General features: G+C 41.3%; 1 protein-coding gene across 5 annotated transcripts in view; it reads right to left on the minus strand.

The window, feature by feature from the left end:
* The window catches only part of SAC3A (SAC3/GANP/Nin1/mts3/eIF-3 p25 family), a 67,894-nt gene that overhangs the window by 35,425 nt on the left and 15,361 nt on the right, over positions 1 to 17,108 (minus strand). For 4 of the 5 annotated variants that reach the window (XM_077376814.1, XM_077376816.1, XM_077376813.1 and 1 more), the window contains one exon: positions 9,125 to 9,232. The exons of the other annotated variant lie outside the window; for it this stretch is intronic. In XM_077376814.1, coding sequence (XP_077232929.1) covers positions 9,125 to 9,232 — 108 coding nt within the window. The remainder of the gene's footprint in view (positions 1 to 9,124; positions 9,233 to 17,108) is intronic. 5 annotated transcript variants of the gene reach the window in all.

The following is a 17,108-nucleotide window of genomic DNA, read 5'->3' on the forward strand; positions in this document are numbered from 1 at the left end:
TCATATATGTTATATATTAACCATCCCCATTCTCCATTACATTACCCAAAAGCCTAACTTGAATCAAATCCAACAAAAAGTGCCATATTTGCGGGCCCCGCCAAGTCAGGATACGTGTCTGCCATGCCACATAGACGACTCCACCACATTCCAACTCTAGAATTCGAATTTCAAAAATCCCGCTCGAAAACCTCAATCTTCGGCGGCCTCCGCTTCGTACCACCACCAAGCTCCGGTGATCCCCATTAAATAAGGCCTTTCTTCCACCATCCTCGCCATTACCTACTTCCACTAACCCCAAAAATCAGAATCCGGCCTCAGGCCATCTCCCACGACCTTGAATCCGAACCCATGGCCTCCGAATACCAAATCCGATCCCATTGCCAAATCCGGTAGCCCACAGCCTCCCACTGCCTTCACGGCCTACAGATTAGGCAACCCCCGGCCTCCATGGCCTCCCACAACCACCACAATTCCATATCCGACAACCCACGGACCTTCCAGAACTTCCACGGCCTCCACAACCTTCCACGGCACCAGATCCAGCCTCCACGGCTCCAAATCCGGCCTCCACGGAGGAGCCGCCTTCCACATCACCAACGCATCACGACTGGGAATCTTCGATCAAGAGAGAGTGATCGGAGAGAGAGAGAGAGATTAGAGGACTAGGTATCAGAGAGAGAGAGAGAGATCAGAGATAGAGACCAGAGAGAGAGAGAGGGTGAGATCAGAGAGAGAGAGAGAGAGAGAGAGATCAGAGAACGGGAAAGAGAGACGCAATACCCAGCCACCTCCGGCCAGATCCAGCCAACCGACGGCCTCTCGGCGCCTCCTCCTGACGGCCTTCCTCCCAATGGCCTCCTCCCGACTCCATTCTCTGAGAGAGAGAGAGAGAGAGAGAGAGAGAGAGATAAAGAGAGACCAGAAGGGAGAGACAGAGAGAGAGAGGACCGGCTCCCCTCCCTAGAGCTTCCGTCGCCCAAGGGAGGGAGCCGCGAGTCGACTCCCTTCGAGTGAGTCCTGCTATTATTTTGTTCAACTTTGTGAAAAAAAAGAAAAACAAAGATCCCATTCCTAATTTCGGCCAAAATTTAAAACCATGGTTTTACTATCTTTATAAAATGCATTAACTAATCTTGTAATCATTATGCAAACATTTTGGTCAAAAGTGGATAGGCTTTGTACCAAAATTTTCCATGAGGCGCATATTGGATCGGCGCGGTTAATACGGTCAAGAGTGGATTGGCTTTGTACCAACATCTTCCACACATTAGTCAAGAGTGGCAAGAAGGTTCACAAGCTCATCATAATGTCGTCTCCAAATCCACAGTTGATTTTCTCCATATCACGACCGAGCCACATTCGAGACCTTAGAAAATTGTGTGGGTCGACAACACTACCATTCTGATATCATGGCTTTATAAATATTTCCTTCAGTACAAATAATGACTATATGGTGTGATGTGCCCATGCCATGAATGTTTACACAGATACTCTCAGGACATCCATGGATGTATAACCAAGACGTATCTCGTAACAGGCGAGCCAATACTTACCAATTTATGCACAATGGGAGACAAATTATCTTGAAACCCATGTCGGTCGAAGCACTTGAGTCGTGCGAATGAAAAGCCTACAGCTCTTGCAGCGGAGACACTAAATTTGATCCTCAAGCCAAATGATGAGCCATCTTCAATGTAAGACATACAACATAATATAGACATGTGCCAGAATCATCATTGCCAAATCTTTCCATGGAGCACACAGAGTTGGAGCAATGGACAAGAGCGGCCATTATCATTCAAAGTTGCTTCCACTAGTATGTAGGTCGTATGCATTATATAGGGGGTTAAGGAAGCCGACCATCATTACAAAATACACTTGGAGAAGAAGAGCCATTCAACGGAGTCTGCAGGACCTTCATATAACACTAAAGCACATGATGTAGAAAAAATGAATGAGACGCCATTTATTCTACCAACGGCCACACATCTTAAGGATGACGTTGAAATTCAACTCAATATTCATAGTGGCTATCAGAGAAAAAAAACATTGTTTGAAGTACTTCATACAATGGAAAATTGCAAATATCTAGGAGGGTGAAAAGGTCACCCTTTATTAGAATGTATCTGATGTAGGACCAGAAAGAGAAATAAAAGAGAGAGGAGAAGAAGAGAAGAAGAAGAGGGGAAGAAGAGAATAGAAGGAGAAAAATAGGAGAATAGAGGAGAATAGGAAGGAGGAAGAAGAGATCTTTAGAGGATGAGAAATCTGTATTCAATCTTTATTCATCAAAACTGAAAAATCTCCCTCTTGAAAAGAACTCGCCCTCGAGTTCTAGTCTGCCTGGATGAAGTATGTAGACGATCCACTGAAAGAGTAGGACCCGCGATCCATCAGAGACACTCCTAATGTCTAATGCTCGTGACATATGTGAGTGGTCTGAAATGCAGGTGGAGCGATATGGAAGCAATTGCCCATGTAGAATCATGAAGACGCGAACCTCTCTTGACAATCAAAGAAGCTAGGAAAATGGCAATGTACTCCTCTTGGACTGGCGTGAAAGTCATGTGTGGCATCAATCCCTACTCTGTAAGGGCGTTCTCTAGGAAGCCTCGGCAAAACTTCTCAATAATATTCTTCTCTGTAATCTCACCGGCTCAGCTGAATCAATCTCCGTAAATGCTAAGACCTCCTGATCAAGTTGCATAACAAGCTCCTATATGTTGTCGAGCTCAATCGGCTCAAAGATAGGGCAATCATCAACAATATACTTTCGATCATCCGTCTCAGGTAATGGCTCATCAGTCATGTCACTCGCCTCTGACTCATGACGATGCTCGGTCGACTATGTCTGGATTATCATGCGGCTCCTCAATAGTGTTAGCAACATCCTTCTCCCCTTCTTGAGAACTAACATCATCAACAGGTGGTAGTGGAGAAGAAGTAGCTAAGCGGCTCTGCAGATCACACTCACGTATGCAATGCTTTAGAAATTTGTTCGCTGCCTCAATTTCAGCTTCTCGTTCACGACAGGTTGCGGCTTCTCGTTCACGACGAGCCACTTCTTAACGCAACAACCTCTACTCGTACCGATAAAGAGCCACAGGCTCATATCGGACCTCCTCCCATCGACGGAATAAAGGTTCGCCTAAGTTACGAGGCTCCATCACCATGTGTATCCATAACGACTATGCTGGTCGTCTCGCAGTTTCTCTAGCTCGAGAGATGGTTGCTTGGTGATCATAGCCGTAGTACTCATAATATGCATCTACAACATCGACCAACATCGACCACCGTAGACATGCATCTTCATAATAGCTATAGGGAGTGTAGCCTTGCAAATATCCATCGTAGTACCCATCAAAATATGGAACAAATGGTGGAGCCATTAGGATCGGTGTCGAAAAATGAAATAATCAACTATGTAATCTGTCTGTCATGTCGAAAGGAACACAATGCTTGTCGCATATCTCAAATCGAACTCCCGAATAGCCCAAATCAACGGTCGGAGCAAAATTAACGAATGATGAAAGTTGGTCGAAGTAGCACTTGCGCTCGCTGCTGACGACTGAAAGTGGGCTGGATATGCACCTCACGTGTCCGAACAACTTTCCTGTTGACGGCGATACCAAATTCTGAGTGGAAGTAGCTTAATGGAGGAGAGAGAAAATGAGAAGAAGAGAGGAAGTGTAGAGAGAGAGAAAAAAAAATTTCTTCCTTTTTTTTTCTTTTTTATTTTTTTCTCTTTAAGTGGTCACCTGACCACTTATAAGTAATAGAGATGTGGGTGGTCCATGGGAAAAAAACGGGGTGTGAAAATGACCTTATTTTATAAGCTCACAGATGATTTACCTAAAGGGGGTTGTCTAAGGGGAAAAGGGGGGATATGAGTTTTTTTTGTTTAAGTCACTCACGTAACCGAGTGTCACGTGAAGCTTAAGTGAAGAAAAGATGGTGGTGTCCAAGTGAGAAATTGGGGGGTGGAAATAAGTATTGCGTAGTAAAAAAGGGGTGCCCAAGGAGAGAATGGGGGGAGGGGTTACCTTTTGTTAATTTAAGTCTTCTCCTCTCTCACGAGAGAGAGAGAGAGAGAGAGAGAGAGAAGAAGAAGAACAACAACTTTCGTTGGTTTTTTCCTACTCCAAACCTGTGGCTGGACAAAACGCCTGAGAAGATGGAGAAGATGGGGTTGAGGGGGCGGCGAAGCAGGCACCAAGGCTAGGATGAGGTAGGGATTCTTTGCGTTAAGGTTTGGGTTTTGTCTTTTCTTTTTCATTTCTTCTTCGGTTTTTCTTTTTTTTTTTTTTTTTTTTAGGGTTTCAAGGTGAGAAGTAGGGCTGAAACCTTATTATTTCTGGGTTTTCTTAGGGCTGATTAGATGGGGTTCAAGATTTGAATGGTTTTGGGTGGTTAATCGTGTGGGATGAAGAAGGATTGAAGTTAAGGGTTCTGTTTTGAGGAAGAAAGAGGGATCAAGGACTGGTTTTGTATGAACTGGGGATAAGAGGAGATAAGGATGATGTTGCGTATGGATTTTTGGGCTTTAAGGGCTGTTGTGATGCGGTTTGGGATTGGGGTTGCTTGGCTAAGACTAGGGCTAGGGTTTTGTGGGAGATGGTTATAGAGGAAGATGGGTACTGATGGGATTTTATTTTATTTTTCTCTCTTGAAAAGGGTTTGTAGGAAGAGGGTAGGGTTAGGCTGAATAAGGGTGAATAATGGTTGAAGGTGGCTACAAAGGAGGGTGGAAATAGTTAAAGAGGGGTGTTCAAGGGTTTGTCTGTGTAAGGTAGCAAGACAGTGTAGGCTTTTGGAAGATGGAGTTCTCGGTTTTTGGAAGGTGGAGTTCTCAAAGGGGTCAACGCCTGAGATGGGTTTAACAGAAAGGGTGGTGCGTACCTATGTTGTGAATATTTGTCTCGCCAGAAGAGAAGAAGAGAGAAGAGAGAAGAGAAGTAGAAAACTTGGGGAAGAAAGAAGCACTCAAATCTTTAATAAATTCAAATAATCATCAAAAGTAAATAAAAAGGTGTAAATTGGCCTATACATAGGTATTTAAGAATCCTTAACTTAAACTCCCTAGAAAACAATAAACATTAAAATAACCCTAATGATACCAAATAATCCCCAAAATATCCCTAAGAACCATAAAATAACCCCAAAATTAATAAAAAGATCCCTACGGGGGGCCCATGAGTGCGGCCCCGCCTAGAATAAACCCACAAGGGACGTCTATGATCCCCATTAGTACCTGGTGATGCAGATCGTAGGCCAATAAGTGGCATATTTGCCCATTAGGATTTCTAGGCATTTATTTTCCATGTTATTTAGTTTTTAGGCTTTCATTTTCCATGTTATTTAGAATTATGAAGTTTAGTCTTTTAGGAATTCTTATTTTAGTAGGTTTCTATCTTTTAGGTTGTTAATTGCCTATTTATAGGCCTCTTTACAGCTTTATTGTGAACTTTTGATGATTATTGAATAAAGATTGATTGGCTTCTCCCCTCTACAGGTTTCTTCTCCTTTCGTCTATTCTTTTTCTTCTCTTCTTCTACTTCTCCCGAATTTCGTCTCTTCTTCTCTCTTCTTCTTCCCCTATTCTTCTTCTCCCCTTTCTTCTATTTCTCTTCCCGGTCCTACATCACCTGGTATATGGTAGAGATAGTGCAACATCTCAATCCCAATCGTTATGCGCCATACACTCATACCATTTCTTTAACTCGTTGGAGTTGAGTTTTTCACAGCTAGGAAAAGATGATAAGGAAAGAGTAACCTAGAGAGCATAGAAACGAACATCAAAATAACCAACCTTCAGAGCCCCACTAGTAAGATGGCATGAGGACGGAGGGCATTCTACATGGGAGATCCCATGAAGGGTGTCATTATCAAATTGGGGTCTTATTTTTATTATCAAGCATGGGTGTCAAAATCACTTTGGGACATTATTATTGAGGGGGTGCCATTATCAATAGTGGCTAGGTCCTATCAAACACTTGTAGCATAAGGTGACGTCAATTAAGGTACAGATGGCCCAAGGCAATTTCCATGTTTTCATAGGAATCCTAGTTGTAGGAAAGTAATTAGATGAGTTGTAGTAGGATTACTTGGAAAGGAGGTTTTAAATTTCTATTTTGGTTTCGGTTTTCGGCTGCCACGAAAAAAGATAGAAAATTTCAGTGGAAATCCAATAAAGTCACGGAAACGTATGGAAAATATGAAAATAATAGAATTTTACAATGAAATTTAAGGAAATGCGGGATTGAGCCTCTAGCTCAATGGTCAAGGCATTGTATGTTGACCTAGAGGTCGGAGGTTCATCCCAGCTTACCAACCAAAAAAAAACTTCAGGGAATGCTAGAATAAAAACAACTACACTTAGAAATCATTGCATAAGCAAGAGAACCATTCATAATTGTTTAACAACATTGAACACCTAATAACATGCATTGGTGTGCATGCCTAATAATTGAAATGCATACCACATTTCACATGTAATTCATATAAATATTTATACATAATATAAACATGATATTGCAAATGCAAATCAGACAAATATAATTACGTAGCACATATTAATATAGCATACCACTGATATTTGGCTTATGTAAGCATTTCGGTGAGGATGGAAAAGGAAACATTTTGGTCATTTCGTGTTGGTTAAAGTAGAAATTTAAAACCAAGCTTAGAAAGTCCGTAAAAATAGGACCATTGGCTTAGATTTACCAAGTTAAAAGTCTTTGGACACTTGTCAACTTCAATCGATAGAAAGTAGGGTCCATGGACCTTTAAAGCTTAAATAGGTGTAGGCGTTTTAAGGTCTGGTTGTGTGAGGAGTCCTAGGTGTAGGATGATTTGAAAATGTCTTGGACATGTGGCAAGTTCATTTTGGAGCTTCCATGTTTTCCTATTAGAAGCATCGTTTCAAAACGCCGATGCGGGTCAAAGTGCGGCCAAAGCAAATCCTAGTTGACTTGGCGTGGCGCGATCCAATACTCAGTTGATGCATCCGAGAACTTGGTTGATGTGGTCATCATTCGGGAGGGTCAAAAGAGTTTTGATTGACTTCGTGAGGTAAAGCGCGGAGCCGCGGACTCGGGCAAGAATGCGGCCAACGTAAAAGGGTGTCACTCGAGGGAGTCGACGATGATGCGGGAGAGTTTAAACTATCATAAGTAGTTCTTATCCTTCCCCCTCAAGCTTCTCATGAGGTTTGATGTAGATTATAAATAAAGGCATTTGGCCCCTCTTTTAGACACACTTTATGAATGATATTTATTTCTCCCACACTCGGTATTCTTCCCTTGCTCAAGCGATCTTAAAATTTAATCTCCGCTGCATCAATTGGCATCAGTTCTACATATATAGTCTCCCTTATTCATCATGCATCAGAACCTAACTAGAGTCAAACAAGCTATGAATGAAACATCAAATCGCACAAGTAAACCTATAGTGAATCAGTAAGTGATCAACCAACTTGGCATCCTCGAGACATTATGCACAATGATTCACGAAAATCTTTTTTCTATATCAGAGATAGTCCACGATAAGAATCTTATCTAGGGAAGCAATCCTACAGAAAGCCTTGACTCTAGGGGAGAGCCGAGGAGTTCTGCGTTCTCCAAGAAAGAAGGGTGAACTTGGCCAGCAAGATGGAAATAGAAGGAATGAAAGGAAAATTTCCAATTGAAGCCTAACTCCAAACTCTATTGTCATCACCAACCCTCTTTATATAGTTCAAATTGATCCTATCTAAGAAAGTTGTGGCTAAGTCCACCTCCCAATCAAAAAAATTCCTTCGAAATCTAACGTTCCAAACCACCTGCCCACTTTGCTTGTAAAAGAATCCATCACACTAATGTCTTTGTCCTCAACCATATTAAAAAGCATAAGAAGGTAGGTGGATAAAGGGCTATTGCCACACCACTCCATCCGACAATAATCTATTTTGCTCCTGATTTCCAACTCTGATTTTCCAAAAAAACCGGGTGCGGGTACACTGTGGGTACACCGAATATAATATATTTTAATATTTTATTATATATTTATAAAAATTTTAAAAAACAATTGGAGAATAAGTTGGGGAGAGAGGTCGAGAGAGAGGAGGGAGATTTGGGGGGGAAAAGACCCAATGGTCTTTTTTGTTGTTTTTAAACCATCCCCCCATATTTTTATAACCCACCCCCCTTTTTTGGTTTTTTTTTTAAAAAAAAATGGTTTAAAACGTGTTGGGTGCGCTCGGGTGCGCACCCGACATGCACCCAACCCACTTTTTTTTTTCTTTTTTGAAAAAATAAAAGGGGTACGCACCCGACACAGGTGCGTGGGGCTCGGGAGAGTACCCGTGCTTCCTAGATTTTAACTATCGGATATTGAGGTCTCTCTCCTCAGGTTTGCACAAATCCTCCCATCTGACCAAGTAGTACTTCCTTTTGATAACACCATCATTCCCGATGAAGTTCCGCTAAAGCTGATCGATTCTCATAATCACCTAGATAGGGCATCGTAAAAGGGACATAGAATAAATAGGGAGAATAGTCAAAACAGTCTTGACAAGGGTAATTCTGCCACCAAGCGACAGGGAACGCTTCTTCTAAGGAGCTAATCTTTTTTCCAATCTTCAAACGTCTGGATCCCACATACTCTCGGAGGGCATGCCGATGCACAGTGGTAATCTTAAGAATCAAGGATGGACCCAGCCAGCCAGCCATCCCTAAAAGCATCGCAATTTCGCAACCTCAAAATCCTCTAGTTGAACTCCCATAATTACGGCCTTGCTGAAATTTTTACGTTACTCTATGATCTTTTGATAGAATCTAAGAACTGCCTTAGGGTCTGTTCAGTTGCGCACAGGAAACGGAAAGGAAAAGGAAATGGTGTGGCAGAAGGAAACGGAAAAGAAAAAAAACTGCTAAGAAAGCAGTAGGAGTGCGCATTCAGTTGCCAGGGAAACAGAAAAGAAACAGCACAGAATATGTTCTTTACCACATATAAAGCAAGTTACGCCCCCTAAGCCCTATCAAATAGTCCACTAACACAAATAAATACTCAAAAAAACTTAAGAAGCAGATTTTAAAAGCAATATAATGGAACCAACAAGAAAGAGGGAAACCCATGGTAATACCGCCTGTGGCACCGCCTCTGCCCTTTCATTTCGCATCTCCTCTACCGTTTGCACTTCCTCAACCCTTTCGCTGCTCCGATACCTGGCTCTCTCCAAATATGTGTCTAGCTGTGATTAACACCAACATAATCTAAATAAAACCGAACCAATAAAAAACAAGGCATCTTAAACACAATCACAAACAACACAATCAATAAAACCAACGTAATCTAAATAAAACCAAACCAACTGAACCCATTAACACCACCAAAATCTCCAAAAAAACCACCACTAACACCATCAAAGCCAACCCAATCAAACCACCATTAACACCATCAAAGCCAACCCAATCAAACCATCATTAACACCATCAAAGCCAACCAGCTAAAATTTGCCATTGAAATACATTATCATGGATCACCATCACACACAACCTCAGATTTATCAATGCTCACAAATCCCAATCTTATGACCAATAAAAAATCAAATTTCTGATATTTAAAAATGTAAATATCAGGTCGCTAAACCCAAGATTTATAATTGAGAAGACATAAAATTGAAGCCCAAATATATGAGAACCCAAAACAAACAAAAAACAAGTGAAGAAGAGGGAGATCGCACCCTATCTGTGTCTGAAAATGGGTTTAAAAAGCAGAAAACAACGAAGAGGATAACCCAAATTCGAAGAAGGCAAACCCGAAAAATTGGAAAAACAAGTGAAGAAGATGGAGATGGCACCCTCCCTGTGGTTCAAAATACCAAAAATCTAACCCAAAAACGAAGAAAGGAAACCCCCAAATCTGAAAAAACAGTAAGCATACCCCAAAATAACATGGTTAAAAGCCCCCAATTAAATAGATCTAAAGATTTCACAAACCAAAAAAACCAGGAATACATCTTCTCTGGAGATAAATCGAAGCCCAATATACAAACAAAAAAAAAAAACCAGGAAGACATAAATAGAAGCCCGAATATACGAGCTCCAAAAAAAAAAAATAGATGCATATGCAGAGGAAATCCAAAAAAAAAAAAAAAAAACAGAAAACTAGGAAGATTGAAGGAGAAGAAGCTATGGAGTCTTACCTGTTGAGGAGAAGTGGAGGAGAAGGAGGCTTCGAACTGTAGAGAAGGAGAAGCAAGGTATGTAGGCTTCGAACTGTTGAAGGAGGCTTTGAACTGTTGATAGCGAGGAGGAGTTTTTAGTGCTTCGAAAAAAACGCAACAAAAGAGGTGTGCTTTGACGTTTTCGATGGAGGTCTAGGAAAATAACATAAATCCGACTATTTTAGTCGGATTTTTTTACGCAGAAACGGGCTTGCCATGTCAGATTTCTCGGATTCCACCTCAGATTCGAGCTTTCCTCGCGCTTTCCGTATCCAGTCAACAAAACGACCATTTAAGCTATTTTTCGTGGAAAAAGGGCCCATTTTCTGTTTCTTTTCCAAATCCAAGGCGCAACTGAACAGGCCCTTAAGGTTTCTAATTTTTCGAAACACAGGGTAATGAGGAGAAAAGCATCATCCGGAAATTGGAGATACGAAAGTGGAATCCATCATGCCTGATGTAGAAACCTTCAATCGGGCCGCAAGAGCTCGCTTTACACATCATCCTACATCAAAAACTGGCATGATTGTAAAAAGGAATGGAGAGAGAGGGTCCCCTGGCATAAGCCCTGGAGGTCTTGAAGAAATCTCTAAGCGGTTCGTTCATTAGGATTGAGATCCAAACTGCGAAAATGCAAGATCTTATCCAACCACGTCATCTCAAGCCAAATTCCATCCTACTCGTGATGTGATCCAAACAATCCACTCCACCCTATCTGCCAGCACTTGAGCTAAATTCTTATATACGCTTCCCACTAAGCTAATTACGAGAGAATCGACGAGGCTCATAGCGACATCCTTTTTGGGAATCAAAGTAATAAACGTGGCTCTCGTACTGTTGCTCAAGCTCAGATTCTCATGAGACTCATGGAAGATCTTCATGAAATCTCATTTGGTCCACTCCTAAGATCATTGGAAGAAAGCTAGGCAAAAACCATCCGTCCAGCTTTGTCTCATTGCAGAGAGAAGAGATGATCTACCCACTTCTTTGGAAAAAGGCCCTTCCAACCCTCATTGTACTCCAAATCCAACTGATTAAACATAACATTCTCTGGCCAAGGAAAACTCTAATCTTCATAGAAGAATAAGGCATCAAAATAAGACACAATCCTCTCTTAAATCGGATTTTTCTCATTGACTCTCTCCTCACCAATAACGAGCGAGTGAATTCTATTAGCACGTCTTCTCGCACTGGCAATATTGTGAAAGTAGGAAGTGTTTTTACCCCCTTCTTTCAACCATTTCACTTTGGACCTCTGTTTCCACTTCAATTCCTCCCGGAAGATAATTCAGTCAGAATCCTCCAATAATTGGCATTTTTCATGTGCTTTATCCATGCTGCGAAGACAGACTATCTTCTGTTACTATCCTCCAATAGTTGGCATTTTTCATGTGCTTCATCCGTGCCGATAAGACTAGCTTCACTTAAACCATATAGGATCTCAAGTTTTTTGAGAATGTCTCGCATTCTCCATTGCACACCCCCCACTCTCCGAAAACCAACTTGACCCACAATTTAAGCTTAGCTTTTGCATATCTCCGTTTTTGCCCTAGTCTCATGTCAATCGAGCCTGACACCTCCGCTTCTACCCACCAAGACTTCAGGTTCTCTTTAAGGGATGGAACTTCCATTCAAGCAAGCTCGAAGCGGAAAGCAAGGTTTCAAATTTAGGTTTCGGTTGGACAATCTGTGGAAATCTAATAAAATTACAGAACCATAGGGAAAGATGTGCAAATGATAGAATTTTAAGATGAAACTTCAGGAAATGCTAGAATCAGTACAAATACACACTTAGAAACTATCACATAAGCAAGGCAACTATCTATAATGGTTTAGTAACATCGAACACCTAGTGACATGTTTTCGCACATATTTGATAATTCCATACATACCACATTTTACATGTAGTCCGTACAAATATTTATACATAATACATAAACCAGATTTCACATGCAACTCATATAAATATAATTATGTAACACATTGATATAATATACCACTACTGCACTAAAGATTTTGGTTTCAATATGTTTTTCAAATTCATTATCGTTTCTGTAGGGATGGAAATGAAAACATTTAGGTCGTTTCATGTCAGTTTCAATGGAAATTTAAAACCATGGCAAAAAGGAGAGGTGCCCCACGATCCCTACCTAGTATGAAGGAGAATGGGATGATGATCTGAAGTAGGTATGGGTACACCGATACGTAGGACTCCGGTAAGGCAATAATCCATTGCGGGCACACGAAGAACTTGTCTAATCGGCTTTTACTAAGGTTGCATTCCCACATAAAATTCACACCAATAAGAGGCAAATTGATCAGGGCATTTCTAATGATGAAATCCAAGAAGCCAACCATTTCAGACGGAACCCTAGAGCGCTACCTACCCTTCCCCTAAGAAACAGATTATATTGAAGTCTCCTCAAATGCACCACAGGATCTACAAATGATCCCGAATCATGGAGAGCTCTGACCATATGGAATTACAGAGATCCCAACATAGGACCATACATCGCAAAGAAAGCCCATTGCAACTGAACTTCCACCTTTAATCAAAAAGAACTGAGAAGTCCCCAATAGCGTCCTCTTCTACAGAAAATTTCAACCCAACCCTAGGCCACTAGAATGCCTCCATCTGACCCAGAAGCATCAACGGCAGCAAAATTAAAATTAGGGGAGCGACCAATTCCTTTAAGGTTCGCCAGAGATAAGCCTTCCACTTTCGTCTCCTCGAGAGAAAATAGAGAAAATATAAGTTTTTTTCCCTAAGAACATGTTTCACAAGAACTTTTTTTTATCGAGGTGCCCAAGCCTCTAATGTTCCAAACCAAGATCATCAGGGAATCACTTTCTCGGATATTAACCCAACCCCCCTGGAGCTACAACTATTCTTAGCTCGATCCTCCAACATTCTTCTCCTTGAGGCCCCTTCATAATTAACATTAAATTCAAGCCTAGTCATTAAGAGATCGAATAACTTCTTACTTTTCTATACCCACCATCCCCATGCCAGTCACACATCTCAACCGAGAGAAAGAAAGCTTTTGCTTCCTTCTCCAAGCCCCCCGTTCAATCGAGTCTTCTTCAGCATGTATCCCGAAAACAGTATCATCCACAAAGTTTGGCAAGGTAAACTCCAATGGAAAGGCCCCGAATGTAAGAGTGCATAGCCTACCCACCTCACAGCCCTGGCATGAGCTACAAGATAGGTCGAAGGATACGACCTTCCCCAAGTGCCTTCCAATCTCCAAAAAGGCATCACTCAACCAAGTGAGGAGGTATTCCTCTGATTTCCCACCAAATCTCTCTAAAAGAGATTACAAATCTTTCATTCCACACAAAAAAAATCAGCGAACGGGGATCTAGGTTTTCCTTCCATATCCTCGTGATGTCCATCGTGATGATGATCTCCACAGGCAGGTCAATGACAATCTTGATGAGGATCTGTCTTTTCCCTCACTTGGTGCACTTGGGCCTTTACCCTCATCCTGTTGGTTCTCTTGAGCCAAGCCGTTAGCACCTTAAAGTTAGAGGACCATCAATCTTCGAGGACACCCCAAATACTATTTTAAAAATGTCTAATCAACTGTAGTTTAATACCTCCAACACGGCCAAGATCGTCCTGATGAAGATCTGAGGCTCTAGCATAGCCCAGACTAAGGGTCGATGACGATCTGCCCGTGGAAGCTTGTTTAACCCTGTTTTATCATGCCTATCCTTCACCAATACGACGTCTGATCCGGATAGCTCAGAAGGAATGTTCATATCTCAGCTTGCCCAAATCTTGTTGCATCTTCTACACTCTACAGGCCACCTGTCCCCTAAGATTAAGAAACTTGCATTTGCAACATCGCCCGTCACCTAGATAGTGTCAATCTCCCTCTTCTACAGCTTTAGCGTACCTCCTTCCTTCTTTGTTTCTCTGACCATCGCATCTCTCACACCTATTTTCCACTGCCGGTCTACTATGTCCATTAGCCCCACCTCTGTCCAACACCAATGGTATGTGCTCTCTCCCATGGAACCAACAGTAGGGTCCGAGAACGAATCGATTCCTTTTATAATATTTTACTTCACTTAATTACATAAAATGCCACTGAGGACCATTAATGATGTGCCCCATCCTTCAAATGTAAATAAATATAAAACTAACTGAATTTCAGCAAAACATAAATATAAATAACCTTAGACTAACTCAACTCTAGACAACCCTCAAGTTGGAGCATAGATAATATGCCTAGCTTAGAACACATACTACCAAATTGACTTCAATAAAAAGCGACAATCCATTTAATGTACTGGTTAGCCATAAAACCCATCTCTTCCATAAGAGTCCAATCACATCAAGTCGTACACAGTATGAGATCTGCATGTCTTCTATGACTGTTATGGTCTCTCCCTGACTCATGGTTGTGTCCTCTACTAGAATGACCTCTTCCAGCTAAATATGTCAAGGCATACTTCTCTCTAACACTGAAACCCTCAGTGAAGTAACTGGAAAGGAGAGCAACACAATCCCCAAGAAGGAAGAACAATCCACACAAAGGTAGTATAGCCCTTACAAAGGCAAAGCAATCCTAATGAATTGAAAGCACAGAAGCCCCCATGAAGAAGGCATAGGATCCAACTAAGGCTGCACCAAGGTTTAATACAACTCACTCGTAGCAACAGTCTAAGGTAGCAATCGACACCGAGATTGCAAAAAAAGTCCACACAAAGCAGTTACACAGAAAGAGTGTACACAATCGACAACAGTCCACAACCATACTTGAAGAGAGGAAAAACAGGCCCTGTTTGGTTCTCTGGAGTTCCAGAGGTAGTCAGAATCAGATTCTTGTCTATCTCTCATTTTTCATCAAAAACTATCCACAAGAAAACTACACAACAATCCACAAAAGGACACTATAGTCCTTACAAAGGCAGCAACAGCCTGTACACACGCTACAAACAGCTCACAATTATCCTTGAAAGAAAGACAGACTTTTGAAGAAAAGAAGACGTCTATTTGTCGTTGGATGTTGGACATCCAATTGCTTCTAGCTAATTGGACCTTGGGCCCTTGGCTAGAGGGGGACTTCAGAGACTTCTATTCAAAAAAAATTTAGAAAGTGGAAGGAGGTCATATGGGGTGGATCCAAAAAGAATAAGACCAAAGCAGAATGAATGCCACCATCCCCCAACATAATCAAATTAAACTTCAACTCGGTGGGTGGTCAGGAATCGCTTGGTATTGCCAAGTCCAATGGCGAGGTTATTCACTTGTTCCTGGGTTTGATTGGCTTTGTCAACACTGAGGCGGAGGTTTGTGCACTACTTTTGGGCCCTCACATTTTCAAAAGCGCTTTAAAAGGTAGACTTCTAGTGGAAGGCAACACCAACTATGTAATATTGTGGGGTAGTAGAAAATGTGAGGGTTTGTGGAGATTGCTAGACTTCATCATTGATGAGACTTTTGACAGAATTAGGGGAAATCAGGCTGTAAATTTCGGATTTGGTTTTGATTTCGTTTAACATGGTTAACGGACACATTTCGGTTTCGGTTGGAAATTTTGGTGGAAATCCTGTAAAATCACAAAAACGCATGGAAACATATGTAAATGATAGAATTTTAAGATGAAACTTTAGGAAATGCTAGAATGGGCACAAATACACTTAGAAAACATCACATAAGAAAGACAGTCAACTATAATGGTTTAATAACTGTTAACTTACCAACTTCTCCAAAAGCTTAAGCTGTTGGAGAAAGGTAGTATTTAATCTTTTATACTTTAACACTCCCCTCACGTGTGGCCCCACTTTCTAGGGTTGGTCTACACGTGGCACATGTGGCCCCACTTTTGGGTTTAGCCATTGCATGTGGATTTTGCTATCAAGGAGGTTTGAACCCAGGCATTTGCTTTGATACCATGTTAACTTACCAACTTCTCCAATAGCTTAAGCTGTTGGAGAAAGGTAGTATTTAATCTTTTATACTTTAACAATAACATCGAGCACCTAGTGACATGTGATGTCGCCCGTGTCTGGAAATTCAGAAAATAACACATTTCAAATGTAATTCATATAAATATTTATACATAATTCATATACCACATTTCACATGCAATTCATATAAGCATAATTAAGTAACACATACAATATAGTATACGACAAATGCACTTATGATTTTGGTTTCGACATCTGTTTCGATTTCGGTATCGTTTCGGTGGGAGATGGAAATAGATACATTACGATCGTTTTTTTCTTAATAATACATTACGGTCGTTTCGTGATTCAATGGAAATTTAAAACCATGGAGAAAATGACTTCTCTCATGGTCCTAAGAGTGCAAATGAGGCCAAGGATAAATTGGGAACAGTGTTACTGAGGTCCCCCCCCCCCCCCCCCCCCTCCTCCCCCAAAAAAATAAAAAAAAAATAAAAAATATCGACCTGTGGTCTGGGTCGCATGACCCGAAACACAGTTCATGGGCAGCCAAATCACTAAAAATGGCAATCTGGGTCATACAGCCCCAAACGTGGTTCTTTTTTCTTTTTTTGAAATGGTCCGAACATGTTTCACTTGCGACCCAAATTGCTAAAAATGACGACTGGAGGGAGAGAGAGAGAGAGAGAGAGATGCATGTCAAAATACGTTGAGAGAGAGGGAGCATACCCTAAATAGAAGAGTTGGTTTTGCCCTTTGAGAGAAACAACAACACGGGCCTTTCCGTCCAACTGCTCGACTAATAATTTACATGCAGATATCATGCTTCCTCTATTTTCTTGTGTTCTTAAAATTTGTCAATTCCCTTGTTCTTTAAGTTTACAAAACTTGTAAGTTGATTATGATTTTGTACTCTTTCCTCATAAAATATACGCCATATGAGATCTTTCACTAGTTTCCAACCCTCTTATATCATATT

Source organism: Tasmannia lanceolata, unplaced genomic scaffold (genome assembly GCF_043159265.1).
Source record: "Tasmannia lanceolata isolate RefF3 unplaced genomic scaffold, GAP_Taslan_0.1 ptg000002l, whole genome shotgun sequence".
Lineage (NCBI taxonomy): Eukaryota > Viridiplantae > Streptophyta > Magnoliopsida > Canellales > Winteraceae > Tasmannia > Tasmannia lanceolata.